This window comes from Brachypodium distachyon, chromosome 3 (genome assembly GCF_000005505.3).
Source record: "Brachypodium distachyon strain Bd21 chromosome 3, Brachypodium_distachyon_v3.0, whole genome shotgun sequence".
Classification (NCBI taxonomy): Eukaryota; Viridiplantae; Streptophyta; class Magnoliopsida; order Poales; family Poaceae; genus Brachypodium; species Brachypodium distachyon.
Genome location: NC_016133.3, coordinates 39,797,496 through 39,813,990, shown reverse-complemented (window position 1 = coordinate 39,813,990; position 16,495 = coordinate 39,797,496). Strand labels below are relative to the sequence as shown.

General features: G+C 49.9%; 1 protein-coding gene across 1 annotated transcript; it reads left to right on the top strand.

Moving 5' to 3' along the window:
* The first annotated feature begins 10,639 nt into the window (after positions 1-10,639).
* Positions 10,640-12,101, top strand: LOC100821028 (flavonoid O-methyltransferase-like protein Os11g0303600). Its single transcript, XM_003574533.3, has 2 exons — positions 10,640-11,517; positions 11,613-12,101. Exons 1-2 carry the CDS (start codon positions 10,708-10,710, stop codon positions 11,907-11,909), a joined length of 1,107 nt encoding a protein of 368 aa, XP_003574581.2. The 5' UTR covers positions 10,640-10,707; the 3' UTR covers positions 11,910-12,101.
* The last annotated feature ends 4,394 nt before the right edge of the window (positions 12,102-16,495 follow it).

Sequence of the window (16,495 nt, the reverse complement as noted above, 5' to 3'; positions counted from 1 at the left end):
TAGGGTTAGGATTTCTGGTGAGAGGACGGTGGCGCAACGCTCGAGCGAGCAAGATAGCGGCGGCGAAGAACTGAACTGGCGCGCGCTAAGATGCGGTGGCGAGCTCGGTTGCTGGGAGCTAAGATGCGCGACGGCGGAAGAGCTTGGAGCTAGCAGCAATGGCGGAGTGCGCAAAGAGCAGAACTCGGGGTTGTCTCATCATCCTTTTCGGCTTAGCCCTGATGAGTTTCGATGGTTTGTGTGTGGGAAACTGTCGTGGCCTGACATTCTTCCCTGCCGGACCGCAACAGCTTCGGGGACTAGTGTCGGGGGATGACTCCGGGTAGGGTCATGACGACACATATTAGCCGAGATGATGAAGGCAAAGCCGGCACGGGCATGTATGCCGGCATCCTTAAATCAAACTAATACTGAGCCGGCATACCAAGTGTATGCCGGCATGGCTATCTTGTCTTATGTGATTGTAGGATAAGGACGAGTACCCTGATCTCGGCCACTGCCGAGATGGCTTAACGGTCTTATCATTATCTCATGGCTTATATAGCAAAGCAGGAGTAGAAGTGTTACCTCGGCAAGAGGGCTCCGAACCTGGATAAATCTGTGTGTGCTTGTGTGCTTGTGCGTGTTTCTTTTCACGTCCTCTCTGCTTCGGTTCCTCCTTCGTCCATCGGTCTCAACATAACCAATCATATGGCATCTGCCGTGACACGACCAGAAAAGTGACGTCGTTGGCGTTTCACATGCAATTCGTGGTTCAGAGGTTGAATTCGGCACGGTCTACAATATCTCCCAGCCTTCGGCCGTGATGGAGTCCTGTCTTCTTCTGAACCTGCCGCCGCACACCAACCATATACAGTACTACATACATCTCACACGACACGAGCTCAGTCCCAAGCCCGGCTTCCTCTCCCTGGCACAATCTGCTACTGGGGATTGTCTTCTTCAAGAACCAGCAACCATGCCTGTGCCCGTGCAGCAATTGCGGCAATCGCCGGTCGCCGATCAGTGCATGCGTCTGTCAAACCCGCGGAACCGTCACGTCATGGCGATGCCCCTCCTCGGGTGACGATCCAGAAGGCGCCCAAAAGGCCGGCGCCGGTTGCCGATCCGCCGCTCCATAAGAAGATCGGGCACGGGTGCTGCCACTGCTCGATGAGATTTTGTGCCTTGCTAATTGCTAATGTTATCAAGCTGAAGAAAATTGACAAGTCCTGGTGCAAGCACAAGATGATGAGCTAAGGCCTTCACGTCGTTGATTGTTGGTAGCACACTTGTAGCTGTGCTAGTGAATGAATTCGGGTCATAAGCTATGTTGGTATGACTCAAAGACTTATGTTATTTCCGTTTCAATGAAATGGAAATGGGGTGTCGCCCGATTCGAAAAAATCAATCAGCCTTTCCATGCATGAGCCATGCGAGTCGTTCATGTCCAGACACTAAGCGCTTAAGAAGTTACGATACACTTATGTGTACATATATGTACACCGGCATAGGCCCTGTACTCATTTATGCTGGTTCAAAAAATTAAATGAGGTCATTAGTGGCAGAAGTTTTGTTAAATGGGGTTAAAAAACTAAAATCCCGTTATGGCCAAAGTTGTCAAAAAACTGAAACTAGGAGGATAAAAAATGGAATTCACTGGGAAAAAATTGATGGAGTGCGTTCATATTGGCTAGACAAATTTAGCCTGAGTTGTGAGAGCTGTCGGCATGGAATGCTGGAGCTACGCCTAGATGGAAATGGTCACGATGGTTCCATATGCAGATCTAAGTATGTCTTTTCCTCGGCTTCATTATGTAGGCAAGGTAAAAAGGTCTATGGTCTCTGAGGTGCTCTCGAGATTCTGATATTTGGGAACTAAACTATAGAGTCAATGTTTATTTTTCTTTATTTTTTTGCAGGGAACTATAGAGTCAATGGCAAAGCCCATTTTCTAATACTTCCATCTAAGATGGCAACCAGTGGCGTTAGGATGCAAATACTGTATGGTCAAAACATGCATATATACTCCTTCCGTCGCATATTAAGTGACTGAAATTTGTCCAAATTTGCATGTATCTATATCCAAAAAACGCCTAGATACATGTAATATTTCGTCACTTAATATGGGACAGAAAAAGTACTACACATCCATGTAAACCATCATGCACATGGCTAGAGAGAGGCTCTTTGTTTTGCCAAATCGTGTCATTTGACAACACAGCTACAACCTAGTTTCGCCACTGATGGCAACCGACCGTTTTCACCACTAGGCTTCCGTCAATGACATTCCATCAACACAACCCCAAAGGTTTAGACTTCTGTTTGTGATATGCCAAGTAGATGTAGAATTCAACAGTTTAACTTATCACCTCTTCATTCTTGAGGAAATAGCATTTGAGTAAACCCTAACATAAGTAAAATTTTAACATAGCCAAAAGAGTGTGGGGGGGGGGGGGGCGCTGACCCCCTACCATCCAAATTTAGGACAATAATTTACCAGAAAATAATAAAAATAATAAATGATGATTAGACTTACTTACTAGCATATTCAAGAGACAAGCATTCAAAAACTTCCACCGAGTCTAGATGCAAAAGAAAACTTTCACATCTTGTATATTTAATACTCCCTCCGTCCAACAAAAGAGTCTCAAGTTTGTCAAATTTGGATGTATTTAGACATGACTTAGTGTATATGTGCATTCAAATTTAGTCGAAGTTGAAACATCCTTTGTTGGACGGAGGAATATACAAGTCAAATTAGTCTAGCACCTTCACTCAATTATTCTCATAAAGGCCGGAGAAGGTTTGCTGACCGAAGATCTTTGTGCATATAACTCTAAATGACAAACCTTGACTGGGATGACAAAAACTTCAATCCCATCGGCTTCACAACAATTCATGTGTCATCATGCAGCCTCGTTTGTAAATTGCATCGAGGCCTCTATGAACAAGCACATTATCTTGAGAGAAGTTGGTGTTGGCAATCACAAAATTGATAACCTCCTCATATTAGTATCATTAACCCAGATATTGTTCCCGCAGTTGTAGGTGACTAGAGAGGCTCCACTTTCTTAAAGAGAAATAGCACATTGTCAACCAACACAGCAACACTAGACCCACCACGACAAAAACAATTGGAATGACACTCTCCAACAATACAACTAAATGGCTAGGTAGCTTTTTTTTTGGCTGAAAAAAGGGGGGAAGGAACCCTACCACCCCGCGAGCCGCTCCTGCGACTCACGAGGTGATACCCCACCGCCACCCCCTCCTCTGCCCATCCCTCTCCCTGCCGCTGCCGTTGTCGGCCGCCGGCCGGCCCGCGGCGGTGGCAGGGCCTTCCAGCCGCGGTCATCCCATCTCCTCCTCTCACCCCTCTTCCCTCCCCTCTCTCTCTCTCTCTCTCTCTCTCTCTCTCTCGCGCGCGCGGCGGTGTTTCCGGCGACGGGGGCCAGATACGCCGCGGCCTGGGTCCGGCTCGCGGAGGTGCTAGCATGCGGTCCTCGTGCGGCGGCCTGTCTGGCGGCGGCGGCCCGGTCTGCGGCGGTGCAGCCACGACTCCGGCGGGAGGTCTCCGACCGGTGGCGGCACGGGCACGGGGCCAGCTGCGCGGCGGCCTAGGTCCGGCTCGCGGAGGTACGGGCGCGTGGTCCTCGCGCGGCAGCCTGATTCCGGCGGCAACGGCCCGGTCTGCGGCGACGCGGCCGTGACTCTGGCAGGCGGGCTCCGACCAGTGGTGGCGCGGGCACGACTTCAGGTTCGGCATTTTCTTGGTCCTGCGAGCGCCGCTGCGCTGTCGGTTGGACAGTGCGCCCAGCGCCGGCAGGGTGCTCCGACGTGCGTCGCTGCTGTTGCTGGGCGGCAGGCCGTGCTTTCGAGGGCCTAGTTGGAGGTTACGGGGGGTCTCGGGAGATGACTCAGGAGGCGTGCTTGGTGCGTGTTGGCCGGCTTGGCTGGCCACACATGGTTGGCCGGTGCCAGGAGGGAGGCGGGTGTTGGTGTGTGGCTTGATGTGGTCGCCGACGTCACGCTGCAGGTTGTGCGATGCGCACCTCTGCGCCCATCCGATGGCACCCCATGCCTTGAAGCTGGCACTTCGCCGAGCTCTAGCTGAGGGTGTTGTCGTGTGCACTAGTAACTGCAAATCTGGGCGTTCCTGCTGTGGGTCTAGGTTGGTTTGTGCACAGGCCATTTGGGCCATGTGCAAACTCCTTCCGGAGTTGGGATTGTGGCCGGTGCATGCGCCATGTTGCGCGGCGTGTGGTGGCCTTTGATGGTCGGACGGTGGGCCATCCAGGTTCTTGCACTTGTGCGGTTGTTGGCGTTGCTTAGACTTTGCTGTTGTGCGGGTTGCCGCGGGTACTTTTGTTTTGTCGTGGTGCTCCGGCCGAAAGCCTAGCCTGACCTTCTTTGGTGCCGACGACGGCGACGATCTCAGGCGTCGTTCCCTCCTTGGTGGTGGCGTCGAGGAGCCTCGACCAACCTCCATCCCCTGTGGTCCAATCCTTCGGATGAAAACACAGATTTGGCTAGCCAAATCGGATGACAGCGGCGTTGTTGACGTCGCTCCCTTGTTGGAGGCGTTGTTCTTGGAGGATAACACTTGGCTGCAGTATGTTCCCGTAGAATATGCCTTGGCTCCAGCAAGCAGGCCTTGGACACACTGGCATCGAGCAAGTGCACTACCTTGGATGGCACGGTTAGTGGTTAGCGGAGGATCCCGTGCTGCGACATCTTGGTCGCATGGGTGCACTCGACAGGTATCGACCGACGAAGCTGGACGTTTGTTATGACCAATAGGAGAGCGGTGAGATATGGCGGCGCAATGTTCGGGACGAGCACGACGATCGGCGGACCGAGGCTTCTGCAGTTGACGAGATGCTTCATGGGCTTGTCTTCGAGTTCTATGAGGCCGGTGGGCCGCGGCGCCTTCGCTATCATGCACTTTTGTGTTTTTGGCATTTAGACCTGCGGTTGTTTGGTGGCGTTGGTTGTAATGATAGTTTAGCGGCTGTTGGTCGTGTTCTTATTTTGAGTGATTGGTTGTATTGGCCTGTTCTTTGGCTTGTAAATACTTTCTTTCTATCGATGCATCGAGACGCAAGCTTTACGTTTTTCTCGGAAAAAAAAGTAGCTTTTTTTTAGCCTTGCGTCGTATTTGGACTCATAAATAAAATGTTGCCAGTTATTTCAACCTCAACATTGGGATTGAAGTAGTAGATCGGTGTACTGAATTCTAGAAGAGATCTTAGTTGCTAGCTATTCATATCGTTAATATCTACGCTTCGGGGCTGGATATTGGACAAAAGATTCGGTGAGATGAGCAACCTTTGTTTTTTCAGGTAGGTGAGATGAGCACATCGACCAGATTGTCATAGACTACGAGATAATCCTTCCCAAGTAATATAGTTGTAATGTGATATAACCATCCATAGGCAATTTCTATTAACTTTTCTTTACTAGAGTACTGTATTTTCTATTATGGTTCCTACTGCACATGCTGCTAATTTGGGATTTTTATTTTCGTGTCTCTATTGCTTAGTTCTACTCAGTTTTGTCCAAGGCTTAAAACATTGCTCGCTTCTACCATTCGTTTCTTAGACAAATGCTCACAAATACCCTCACGGCGCACCTGTTAACGGTCAAGGCGCTTTGACCGTTTGCTGCTGACGTATGGGATCGGGTTAAACCCTGACTGGTGGGGCTGACCTAGCTACTGACATGTGGGGCTGAAGCAACAGGAAAATGATCCCTTTGAAAGTTAGAGGAAATGATTAATTTGCAAGTGGGTCCACCGTCGGAAGGAAAAATCCAGCGGCTTCTGGCCACTACCTCGCCGACGCTTTTCCGTTGCCGGAGTTGGTCTCCTGCACGACACAGGCCAGGCAGGGGGTGGGGTGTCTAGAAGGCGCAAGGCCGCTTCACTCTGAGGTGGCGCTTGAGCTTCTCGTTGCCGAAATCTTGCTGGCCGCGGGCTTGTGCGGCGCGGCGGAGGGCGACGCTAGGAGGCGGGGTGATACAGAGAACAGGAGAGGCAGGAAAGAGGGGCAAAAAAATGAGTAGGTCATCACGAATCTGACGAAGGCATTGGAAGGGGTGGAGGAGCACTGCCGCGAGCACCTCGACGCCGGCGGGTGGCGGGCAGAGAAGAGCAGCAACGCGGGGATGACTCGGACCATGCAAGGCTTGATGAGAATCACCAGAAGGTTCAGAGTGATCAGGTGGAGCTGAGTGAGGTGGCGGTGGAGTCCGGAGGTCGCTGGAGAAGGAGATCTGCTCGGTGGCGGCTACCGGCCAGAGCTGAGGAAGAAGATTGTGGCGCGGCGATTGGAGGCACCTCGGGTCGATAACTTCCGCAGGAAGGATCCTCTAGCCGATGTGGGTCTCTTGGGCAAGGTGGCGCGCCTCGTGGAGGACGCTGGCCACGACGGCGCAAGGCGGCGGCACACGAGCGCGCTCTGGACGGCGCGAACGCCGTTCGTGTTCCGGCCAGAATAGAGCACGATAGGATGTGCGGCTTGGGGATATAGCTTCGGCATGTCTATGAGGTCACGGCGGCAAGGTTTAGTGGCTGAGGGGAGAAGCGACGGTGTCACGATGGACGGCAGAAAGAGCGGACAGGAAGATGCCCATCCCACGATCCGGCGTGCGCCTGACAAACTATACTAACCGAGCTAACAACTTGCTCGTGATTGCATACATGCAGCCAAACACGCAGGGAGCTGCAAACGCCAAGATAGAAAACGATTGCTCGTGATTGCGTACATGCAGCCAAACCACTTGTGTCATTTTGGCATTATGAACAAACATATGAACTCTGTCTAAAAGTGCACTAAGGAGCATGAAACGTTTGTTGCCCCTTCGTCGCCTCCTTCGGTCGCATGGAATGTGCTCATCTGCATGTACGCAAGGTGCGGCCGCCATGCCGACGCCCCCAGGGTGTTCGATGAAATGCGAGGTGCCTACTTGCACCACCCAAAACCGCAGTGCACGGTACACCAGTCCTCGAAGAAACCCAAAACGTGCGTCTGAGCTTGTCCTCCGCGCCTGCGAGATGCCTACCTCCGGCAATGGCTCGGTCAGCCAGCTGCATGGAACACGCTCGTCTGCATGTACGCAAGGTGCGGCTGCCTCGCTGCCGCCCCTAGGGTGTTCGATGAAATGCGCCTGCTGTCGAATCATGTCAAATTTTGAAAACTCGTCACATGACTTTGTATGAAAGTTCATGCACAATTGGCATTAGTCCTTCATTGTAATCTACTTAGTATGGAAGTTGAAAAAAAATTCAATTACCTATCTTATTTGGGGTACTTCCTTCATAAAACATGTCAATTTTGACACCTAAAAAAATTAAATTAAATATGTATAGCTTAAAATTAAAAACTTTACTTGGAAATCTTGTTTACAATGATAAGACGCATGTCTGTGCAAAATTTGGCGAGGATATAAAAAATGATACATGCATATGCCCTAAGATTCATTAATTTAGCTTAGAACTCATTAAACTTCATACATGATAGGCCATTTTGTGAAGAGAATTTCTTCCATTATGTTTAATTTGAGTTTTATAATTTTTCCTACACAGTAGTACACATAAAATGACTCCATGCAAAAGGATTTCAGTTTTTGATAATTGTTTCATTTTCTAATACTTTTTTACAAATTGTGGTTAAACCTGCATGTATGACTATTTGATGTTAGGGTTTGGTTCTTTCAACTTTATTTCCTCAGGGTAGGTACAATCATACTAGCATAAAATGATTTTTTTTCCATATTGTTTGAACAATGTATAACACACTTATAGTTGAAATTTTAATTACTCAAGGTAAATGTCTAGAAATCCATTAAATATATTAAAAATAGCAGAACAACTCCAAAATCAGCATTAGACCTCCATTATAATGTAATTAATATTCAATTTGAAAAATTCAAACTATCAATCTTATTTGTGGTACTTGTTTCACGAAAAATGTCATATTTAACACTTAAAAAAATTTAATAAAAAATTTATCACATAAAATTAAAAACTCTAGTTGGCAATCTTGTGTACAATTGTGAGACCTATGTTGGTGCAAAATTTGGTGATGAAACGATAAACTGAGATATGTATATCCCATATGTTTGCCTCCAAACCCCTCCAAACCCCAAGCCCAACCCCTCCAAACCCCCATCTCCAAATCCCTCCAAACCCAGCTCCAAACCCTCAGCTCCCAGCTCCAAACCTCCAGATCCAAACCAAGCTCAAAACTGGATTTTATAGTTTTGCTTCATCTACCCATCTCCCTTCTACCCTTCTTCCTCTCTTTCACTGCGAGTGGGCCTAGCTGCCTAGGGACCCTGGCAGCCTCTGCCCTCCCCTTCTTCCTAGCTCATCTCTTTCCTCTGCCACTACTTGCCATGGCTAGCACGCACTGGCCACCGCAGGCACCCCGAGAGCTAACTTCCACGATGTCGGTTCTGCGGTTGCTCGCCACCTTTACCACCTTGGAAAGCACCTCAGCGTCCTCCCTTTTCCCTCTCCCGCGCCACGCCCGAACTGGCACCAGAGCTCGCACGTCGTGGGCGCGACGCGACCGGCATGAGTCGCCTGTGCACATCCCGCGTCCAAATTGGTGTCCACCGCGACGCCGTAGAGCTCCCCTCTGACCTCGAGACTGTGCATCATGTGCCCCAAGCTGCATCTCCTGTGGTTGCCCCCGCCGCCGTGAACACGAGTGGCACACGTTTCGTTCCGCGCGCATCTGGTGCACGCTCGTGCGCCGCCGCCTTGAACGGCCGGAACACCGAGCTCCTCGAGCCACGCCACCATGTCTAATAGACTCGCGTCGCCGCATTGAGGCACCCCATGGAGGGAATCTACCCCAATCGGCCCCAATCTCCTGCGCCCCGTCCATCTCCCCCAAATCCAGCCAGCCGCGCCGCCAGGCCGATCTCCCCATCAAAAGATCCTCAGACTGTGTCGCTGCCTCCATGAGCTTCGTATCGTCAAGACGAACCAGACAGTGCCATCCAACGAGTCTCCCACGCACTGAATCCCCATGCTGATTCCATGCTCATGCCGCCGGCCGCCGCCGTTGATGGCCATGCTTTGGCCACCCATGCCCTACATGCGCGCCACTTCTCGCCTGACGATGCGCGCCGCCTAAAGTCTCTTGTCGGGCCCATCACACACCTCGTTGATGAGCTCGGAGCTCCGCAGCTACCTTCAAATGGCTCGAGTCGGAGGAAGAAGAACGTGGACGTGGCAAGTGGTCGGCCCCACCAGTCAGGGTTTAACCCAGTCCCACACGTCAGAAGCAAACGGTCAAAGCGCCTTGACCGTTAACAGGTGCGTCGTGAGGGTATTTGTGAGCATTTGTCTAAGGAACGAAGGGTAGAAGCGAGCAATGTCTTAAGATTTGGACAAAACTGAGCAGAGCTAAGCAATGGAGGGCACAGAAATAAAATTCCCTGATTTTAATTAGGTGTTTTGGCAAAAAAAGGTTAACTAAAAAAGGTAATAGTAGTAAGTTATGTCCATTGTACTGGTTGAGGAGTAAACAAGTATGATCAACTATTGACCTGGAGCATTGGCCAACAAGCCAATAAGCTACGTCACGGAATAAATATGAAAAAAATGTCAGCTTGTGAGGGAATGGAGAGAATAGTGCCTGTAATGGAATAAGATCATCTTCAGTAGGGCCCCTAAAATAGCCGCCTACTCAATTTTTAGGGGTATAAAGCCAAAAAAATCTCTTTTCAACATGGCCCCTACTTGGGCCCTACAGTATGAAGGCCCATATGTCAATCCCCCAAGCCCCCTCATTCCCAAGGGCTTCCGAGGGAGGCCCCTATTCCCTTACTCCCATGCCACGTTAGCATCTGTCTTCTCTTCCTCTGCCCCTCTGTCTCGCCACTGACGCCCCGCGCCTCGCCACCGAGGCCTCTCACATCCGGCCCGCCCCTGCCGCACCGCGCGCATCTGCCCGTGCCCTTGGCCACGTCGCCCACAGTCGCGGTTGCGGCACCCTTGTCCGCGCCCGCCGGTGCCCTTGGGGAGAAATGGCACGACACCCCGCTACTCGCCTCAGGCCCGCCTCCGCCATGCACCCTACGCCCGCCGCCGCCTTTGGCCGCGCCGCGTCTCCGCTGCCGCCACTGGTCGCCCCCGAGCCGCCTCCGCAGGCCTCCACGGGGAAGAAGGGCGCATCTCCCTCTCGCATGTGCTCATGGAAAAAGACAATAGAAAAATGGAAAATGAAAATGTCTCACTGCCATATGCGCCCCATATGTCAGAATATAGGTGCTTCGACTGAAGATGAAATTGAAATAAGGTATCAAAAATTTAGAGAAAAGTATCTAAACAACATTTAGACGCATTGATTTAAGAGCTACTGCTGAAGATACGGTAAACAAAACGTTTAATTACTCAGGGATGGTTATTAGATTTCCTTCCTCTAGTAAACTTTTATTCACAGGTTGGTACGGTAAATGTCGTTTCACGTGTCACGCCAAGCAGCGGTGGAGCGCTGCAGGGTGACATGACACGTGACATATATGGCAGGTGAGCTGTATGGTTCGTCGTAGAGCACTGAAGTTTTAATGCTCAGCCTGGAACCAGTCAATGAACCATGCATACAGCCAGCCATGAGCATAGGCCTATAAATCTTCACCTCGCTACCCAAAGCCAGCCATGATGCAGAGAGGGCAGTTTGCAATTTTGCATCGCCAGCTAGCGAAAAGGTCATGGTTGAAACCCACCAACAGCCCGTGACTCCCGTGCCCACCATGGCCGCCCTCTCCAACGAGGAGGAGCTTCTCCAGGCGCACGCCGAGCTCTGGAACCTCACCTTCAGCTACCTCAAGTCCATGGCGCTCGACTGCGCCCTCAAGCTCGCGATCCCCACTGCCATCCACCGCCTCGGCGGCGCCGCCTCCCTCCCCGACCTGCTCGCCGCCGTCCCGGTTCCGGACAGCAAGAAGCCCCAATTCCCCCGCCTCATGAGGTTCCTCGCCGCGACAGGCATCTTCACCATTGATGCGGCATCTGGCTTCTACGGCCTCACGCCGGTCTCTCGCCTGCTCGTGAACGACGACAACGCCAAGAACCTCTCGCCGTTCGTGCTGTCGCAGACCAACAAGTACCACGTGACGGCGGCCATGCGCCTCCCGGACTGGTTCACGAGCGACGAAGGAGCCGCCGGCGTGGACATGCCGTTCAGGATGGCGCACGGCACGGACATGTGGGCCGTCATGGCGCTTGACCCCAAGATCAACGATCTCTTCAACGCCGGCCTCGCGGCGGACACCAAACTGGCCATGGACTTCATCGTCACCAACTGCGGGGATGTGTTCGAGGGGATCGCCTCGCTGGTGGACGTCGCCGGCGGGACGGGCACCGCGGCCAGGGCCATCGCCAGGGCCTTCCCGCACGTCAAGTGCTCCGTGCTTGATCTCCCCAATGTTATCAATTCCGTCCCGGCCGATGGCATCGTCGACTACATCGTAGGCGACATGATGGAATCCATCCCACCCACTGATGCTGTGTTCCTCAAGGTACTCATGATCACCAATTCCTTTGGGGTCAAAATTTATGTTCTTGTAAACTGTTTTGATTAATTAAGGAGCGGATTATTTGATTGAATTTGCAGTACGTGCTTCATGACTGGGACGACGATGTGTGCGTGAAGATCCTGACGCAGTGCAAGAAGGCGATACCGGAATCAGGGGGCAAAGTTATCATCGTCGACATGGTCGTCGGGTCTAATGCCAATTCCAAAGCCATGTTCGAAGCCCAGGTCGTGTTCGATCTGCTGATGATGGTGGTGACGGCAGGGAAGGAGCGTGATGAGCATCAGTGGCGCAAGATTTTCATGGACGCAGGGTTCAGCAACTACAAGACAAAGCCTGTTCTCGGGTTTTTGTCCATCATCGAGCTGTATCCTTAGCCATTTGCATGCATGGTTACAGCTAGCAAACGTTTGCGGTAACGTAAGCGTTGGCTCTCAAAAGTTTGCCGTAACGTATGTGTAAGCTAGCAACAGCGTTCTCGCTGGCCACTTATTAATGGCTTACCATATCTGTATGATCTGTTGCTTGACTGGGTTCAGTAATAAAATTAATCTTTGCGCAGCTATTAATTCTTTTGTCTCTGTTTGTCCACTGTTTTAATTGTATAGTAATTTGGTTAATTTACTCGCAATTTGTACGAGATGAAAACCCAAAGGACACTGCATGTGTGAGTTGGGTTCCTTCACCTGAAAAACAGAGGTTGGAGTTGAGAGTTGAGACTATACACTGCAACTGGACGAATCTCGTTTCTTCAAAAAGTAAAAAATGAATCCATGTTTCCATCAACAATTTCTGACAAACTCTGAAGTCTACACGGCACACCGTTACACAAATGTAATGCAAACCCAGTGTTTCATACGGCAGTGTTTTCAGTGATTCTGGAGCGTGCACATACAGCACATGCTGAGAATTAGCTTACCGGTTGTGCCTTCGTGGCCTCCGGATTTTGATGGTTGACGATTGTGTGCGGTCAGGGCATACGGTCCCGATAATTTGCAGTTCATCTTTCATCAGGCTCGTAGGTATAGCTTGGTGATTATGGATTGTTCGATCGATGTATTCATTTTGATGCATCATTTTGATACAGAGGCTGGAGGTTTTAACCTCCTTTTCGATAAGAAAAAAGAAGTGTTTCATTGACACTTGGCAAGGATAAAGAAGTGTTGTGTGGGAAGGTAAACAAAAGGTCCTCTCGCCTTATATTTTGGAACGGAGGAAGTAATCGGTTCTCGTCTAAAAGAAGACTCGACCCGTCAAGTTCATATCCAGACTACTACATTTTGCTCGTGTCTTTCGCCTGGAAAATTCGGGCAATCCTTGAGGTACCTGATTTTTTTTTTTAATAAAGATGCAGATGAATCAAAATGCAATAACTGAACCGGCCAGATAAATGAATAATCGTATGATCAGGGAGAAAATAAAATAAAATAAAATAATAGAGACACACAGCAAAATGGGCTGCAGGCCTGCAGCTGGATAGAGGCCCAGGCTTTGGGTGCGAACCGTCGTAGAGCATGATGGGCCTGGCGTATAAGGGCTGGAAGAACTCGGCGTCCGTGGCGGCCTCCACACTCCACAGACTCCGCCCGCGCGCCGCCGGCTGCGGCCGACGCGGCCACCCGCAAGCTCGTCCGTCGTCTCCTCCCTCGTCGTCCTCGTCCTGCGAATTGCGGTTGCAGCGACGGGCGGGCCATGCTGCGGGCGGGCCAGAGATCTCCTGTTTGCGGCGCGACGGAGATCGGGAAGGAGAGCCGCCGGGAGGGGCGAAGGTGAGAAGATTGGAAAGGAGATCAATCCTATATTCAGATCTCACGCAATTCCGTTGTCCAATACCAACGCTAATGTCTGCATCCAAACATAAACATAGCCTAACTCAATTTCCAGACTCCCTCGCCATTTGACAACAGTCTTCAAAAATCAAAGGGCTGCTCCCCTTGCACCGACCTCACTCTAGTAAAATTTGGATAGAATCCAAGTGGTTGCATCCAGTTATGAAGCCAAGCTGGAGTACATTCTAAATATAATGGGTGGATGTGCACGTCAAAACATCGTCGAGGTAGGGATTAGAGAATATAATGCTTTCTAGATTAGACAAATTAATAAATTTGTTGGACTCTGTGTACTCAATGTGCGTGACAATTTGTTTTGTCGCAATGTATCTTTTTTAGTCTCCGGCCTCCTTGCACTAGCATATTTGTTTCCTTACATGAGCCGTATGCTTGTTTAATCTAATCCCACCCTTTTCGAAAAGATGGCTCCCAATTCCGAAACCCTTGCGAGTGGAGAGCTCACCTCTGGACATAACACGACTAGGCTTGGTTGCGGAGTATACTGTTCTCGTATTTTTGGGCTAAATTATATGGGTATATGGGCTGACGTAAAAATCATGGACCATCCTGCCCACCCTCTGGATACAGCAGGGCGCCTCGGTCTGCCTGATCAACGTCAGCTTCCATCCCATCCATAGTTTTCTGTTTTGTTTCTCGCAGTTTAGACCATCAATTACATTTCATATCTATAAGCATTACTTCCACATGCAATATAGGGCTATAGCCTTTGCACATAGGGATTGAGCTAGGGCATATTGGAAATTAGCTGGCTAGCTGGTGTGGTACGTGCACGATTAGTAGTTTGTTCTGTCAGATCCATCAGTGGGTGCCTTTCTGTATTAACAAACCCTGATTATTCTCCAACTGGAGCAGTTGCAGCAGACAGGCGCTTTCTGCAATTTTATTTAGGCTACAGCTTTCTGCAGATTATAGCAATATATATGCAAGGCATGCGTGCTTGGCACTTGACAGTGCTTTGCATCTTCAGTTTGCTCTTTTTTTTACTCTTGAACTCAATTAGTGGACACTGGATGCAGCAGCAGCACAGTACAGGTTGCTTGTGTCGACACACTGTCACTGATATATTACAGGCGCAGCAAGCTGGCTGTCTGTTCCACATGGATGACGAGTTCAGTTTGATGAATTTAGCAAGTAAACTATATACTCCCCCTCCCAAAACAAGTGACCTTGATTTATATAACAATCTATACAATTCCACGTCACTTATTTTGGGACGGACAGAGTATATGTTCATTATTGTGGAGAGCACTTGTACATATATTCAGAGAAAAATGTAGTCACAACCTGTGCTTGCATAAACAATTTGAAACCGCAAAGAGCACGCCTTACACACCTCTTGCTTTAGTATACTGTCTTTTTATTACGAAACAGCTCAGACGACGAGCGCCATCCGTCCCAGGGCAAGTCAAAAACAAAATTGGAGCTAGCATGGCACATGCATGCACATCGATCAGGTTCAGGTTATACTATTAAATAGGCACTCCATTTAATTTCATCAACACGGTTATACCTGAGAAGGTGAGTCTGAGTGCAACTAGTCTTTTCATGGATGGCTAGCCACAGAAGGTATAGTTCATAAGAAAACGTAAGTGATTAGCCACATTATAGATGGTTATTGCGAAAATAGACACACTCAAACGTCTAGTACAATAATTATATAAAAAAGGAGAGGTGCAAAATGTGCTCCTGAGATGGGAGTAAGTTCTGAAGAAAACCAATATTTCAAAAGCGTCAAAAATATATAATGATGAGAAATACTCTCTCCCATCCTAATTAATTGTCTCAAATTTGCCCAAATATTGATGCATTTATGACTAAAAAGCGTCTAGATACATATAATATATATTTCGACAATTAAAAAAAAACTCGACCTGCAAAAGGGGTAAGCCACCCCCCAGGCATTTAGGACAGTAAAACTGGGCACCCTAGGAGTCCTCTCACGCCATCAGCGTTTTCAACCATCCGATCGTGATGTCTGCAATTTTCTGGCCGTCTGATGGCGCGTTCATTTCCGGTTGGGCCTGCTGTCCTACAGGTTGCTGCTCCTGAAGAAAAATTCCCGATCTGTGGTTGTATGGGCCAGTTTTGCGGCCCATACGCCCGTTAAACTGCACTACTGCAGCCGCTGGAAAAAACAATTGTTTCTCGGTTGCCTTCTCCTCCCGTGCGAGCTTGTTGCCGCCCCTGAACCCTAGCACCTTTTCCTGCTCTAGGCATGGCGGCGACCCTGGCTCCGGCTCCAGCTCGGACATTAGGAGGAGGAGAAGAGAGCATGCAGGCATGGCTCTCGTCCAGGCGATGGTGGCTGCCCTTCCCACCGGCGGCTTCTTTTGGTATCAGGTTTGATTGCTTTTTTAGGAGACCTTTGCATTAAGAAGAAGATCTTCTCACGCAGGTCGAGAAACCCCCGAACCCCTGCCCCACACCATACACAGCGGCACCAAAGCCCGTGTGAGAGCGGGCGGGCCTTAGGTCTGTCCTTAAGGCGTGGGGCAGACGAGAGGATTTTTTAACCCCAGCCTGAAATTCGCTCCCGCGGGGAGTCGAACTCAGGACCTAAGGAGTGCTACTAGAGTTGTTCCTTAACAATTACGCCAAGGCCTCGTTCGCTATTTCGACAATTAATATCGAGAGAGTAATAAATATTGATGTATCTATACCTAAAAGGCGTCTAGATACATGTAATATTTCGACAATTAATATGGATCGAGGGAGTAATTTAGGACAGTAAAACTGGGCACCCTGGGAGGCCTCTCACGCCATCAACGTTTTCAACCGTCCGATCATGTTGTCTGCAATTTTCCGGCCGTCTGATGGCGCGTTCATTTCGGGTTGGGCCTGCTGTCCTACGGGCTGCTGCTCCCGAAGAAAAATCCCCGATCTGTGGTTGTATGGGCCAGTTTTGCGGCCCATACGCCCGTTAAACTGCACTACTGCAGCCGCTGGAAAAAACAATTGTTTCTCGGTTGCCTTCTCCTCCCCTGCGAGCTTGTTGCCGCCCCTGAACCCTAGCACCTTTTCCTGCTCTAGGCATGGCGGCGACCCCGGCTCCGGCTCCGGCTCCAGCTCGGACATTAGGAGGAGGAGAAGAGAGCAGGCAGGCATGGCTCTCA

Coding starts and splice junctions, on each gene's coding strand:
- LOC100821028 (XM_003574533.3), top strand. CDS start 10,708: ATGGTTGAAACCCACCAACAGCCCGTGACTCCCGTGCCCACCATGGCC. Junction 11,518..11,612: donor CTGATGCTGTGTTCCTCAAG/GTACTCATGATC, acceptor TTGAATTTGCAG/TACGTGCTTCATGACTGGGA.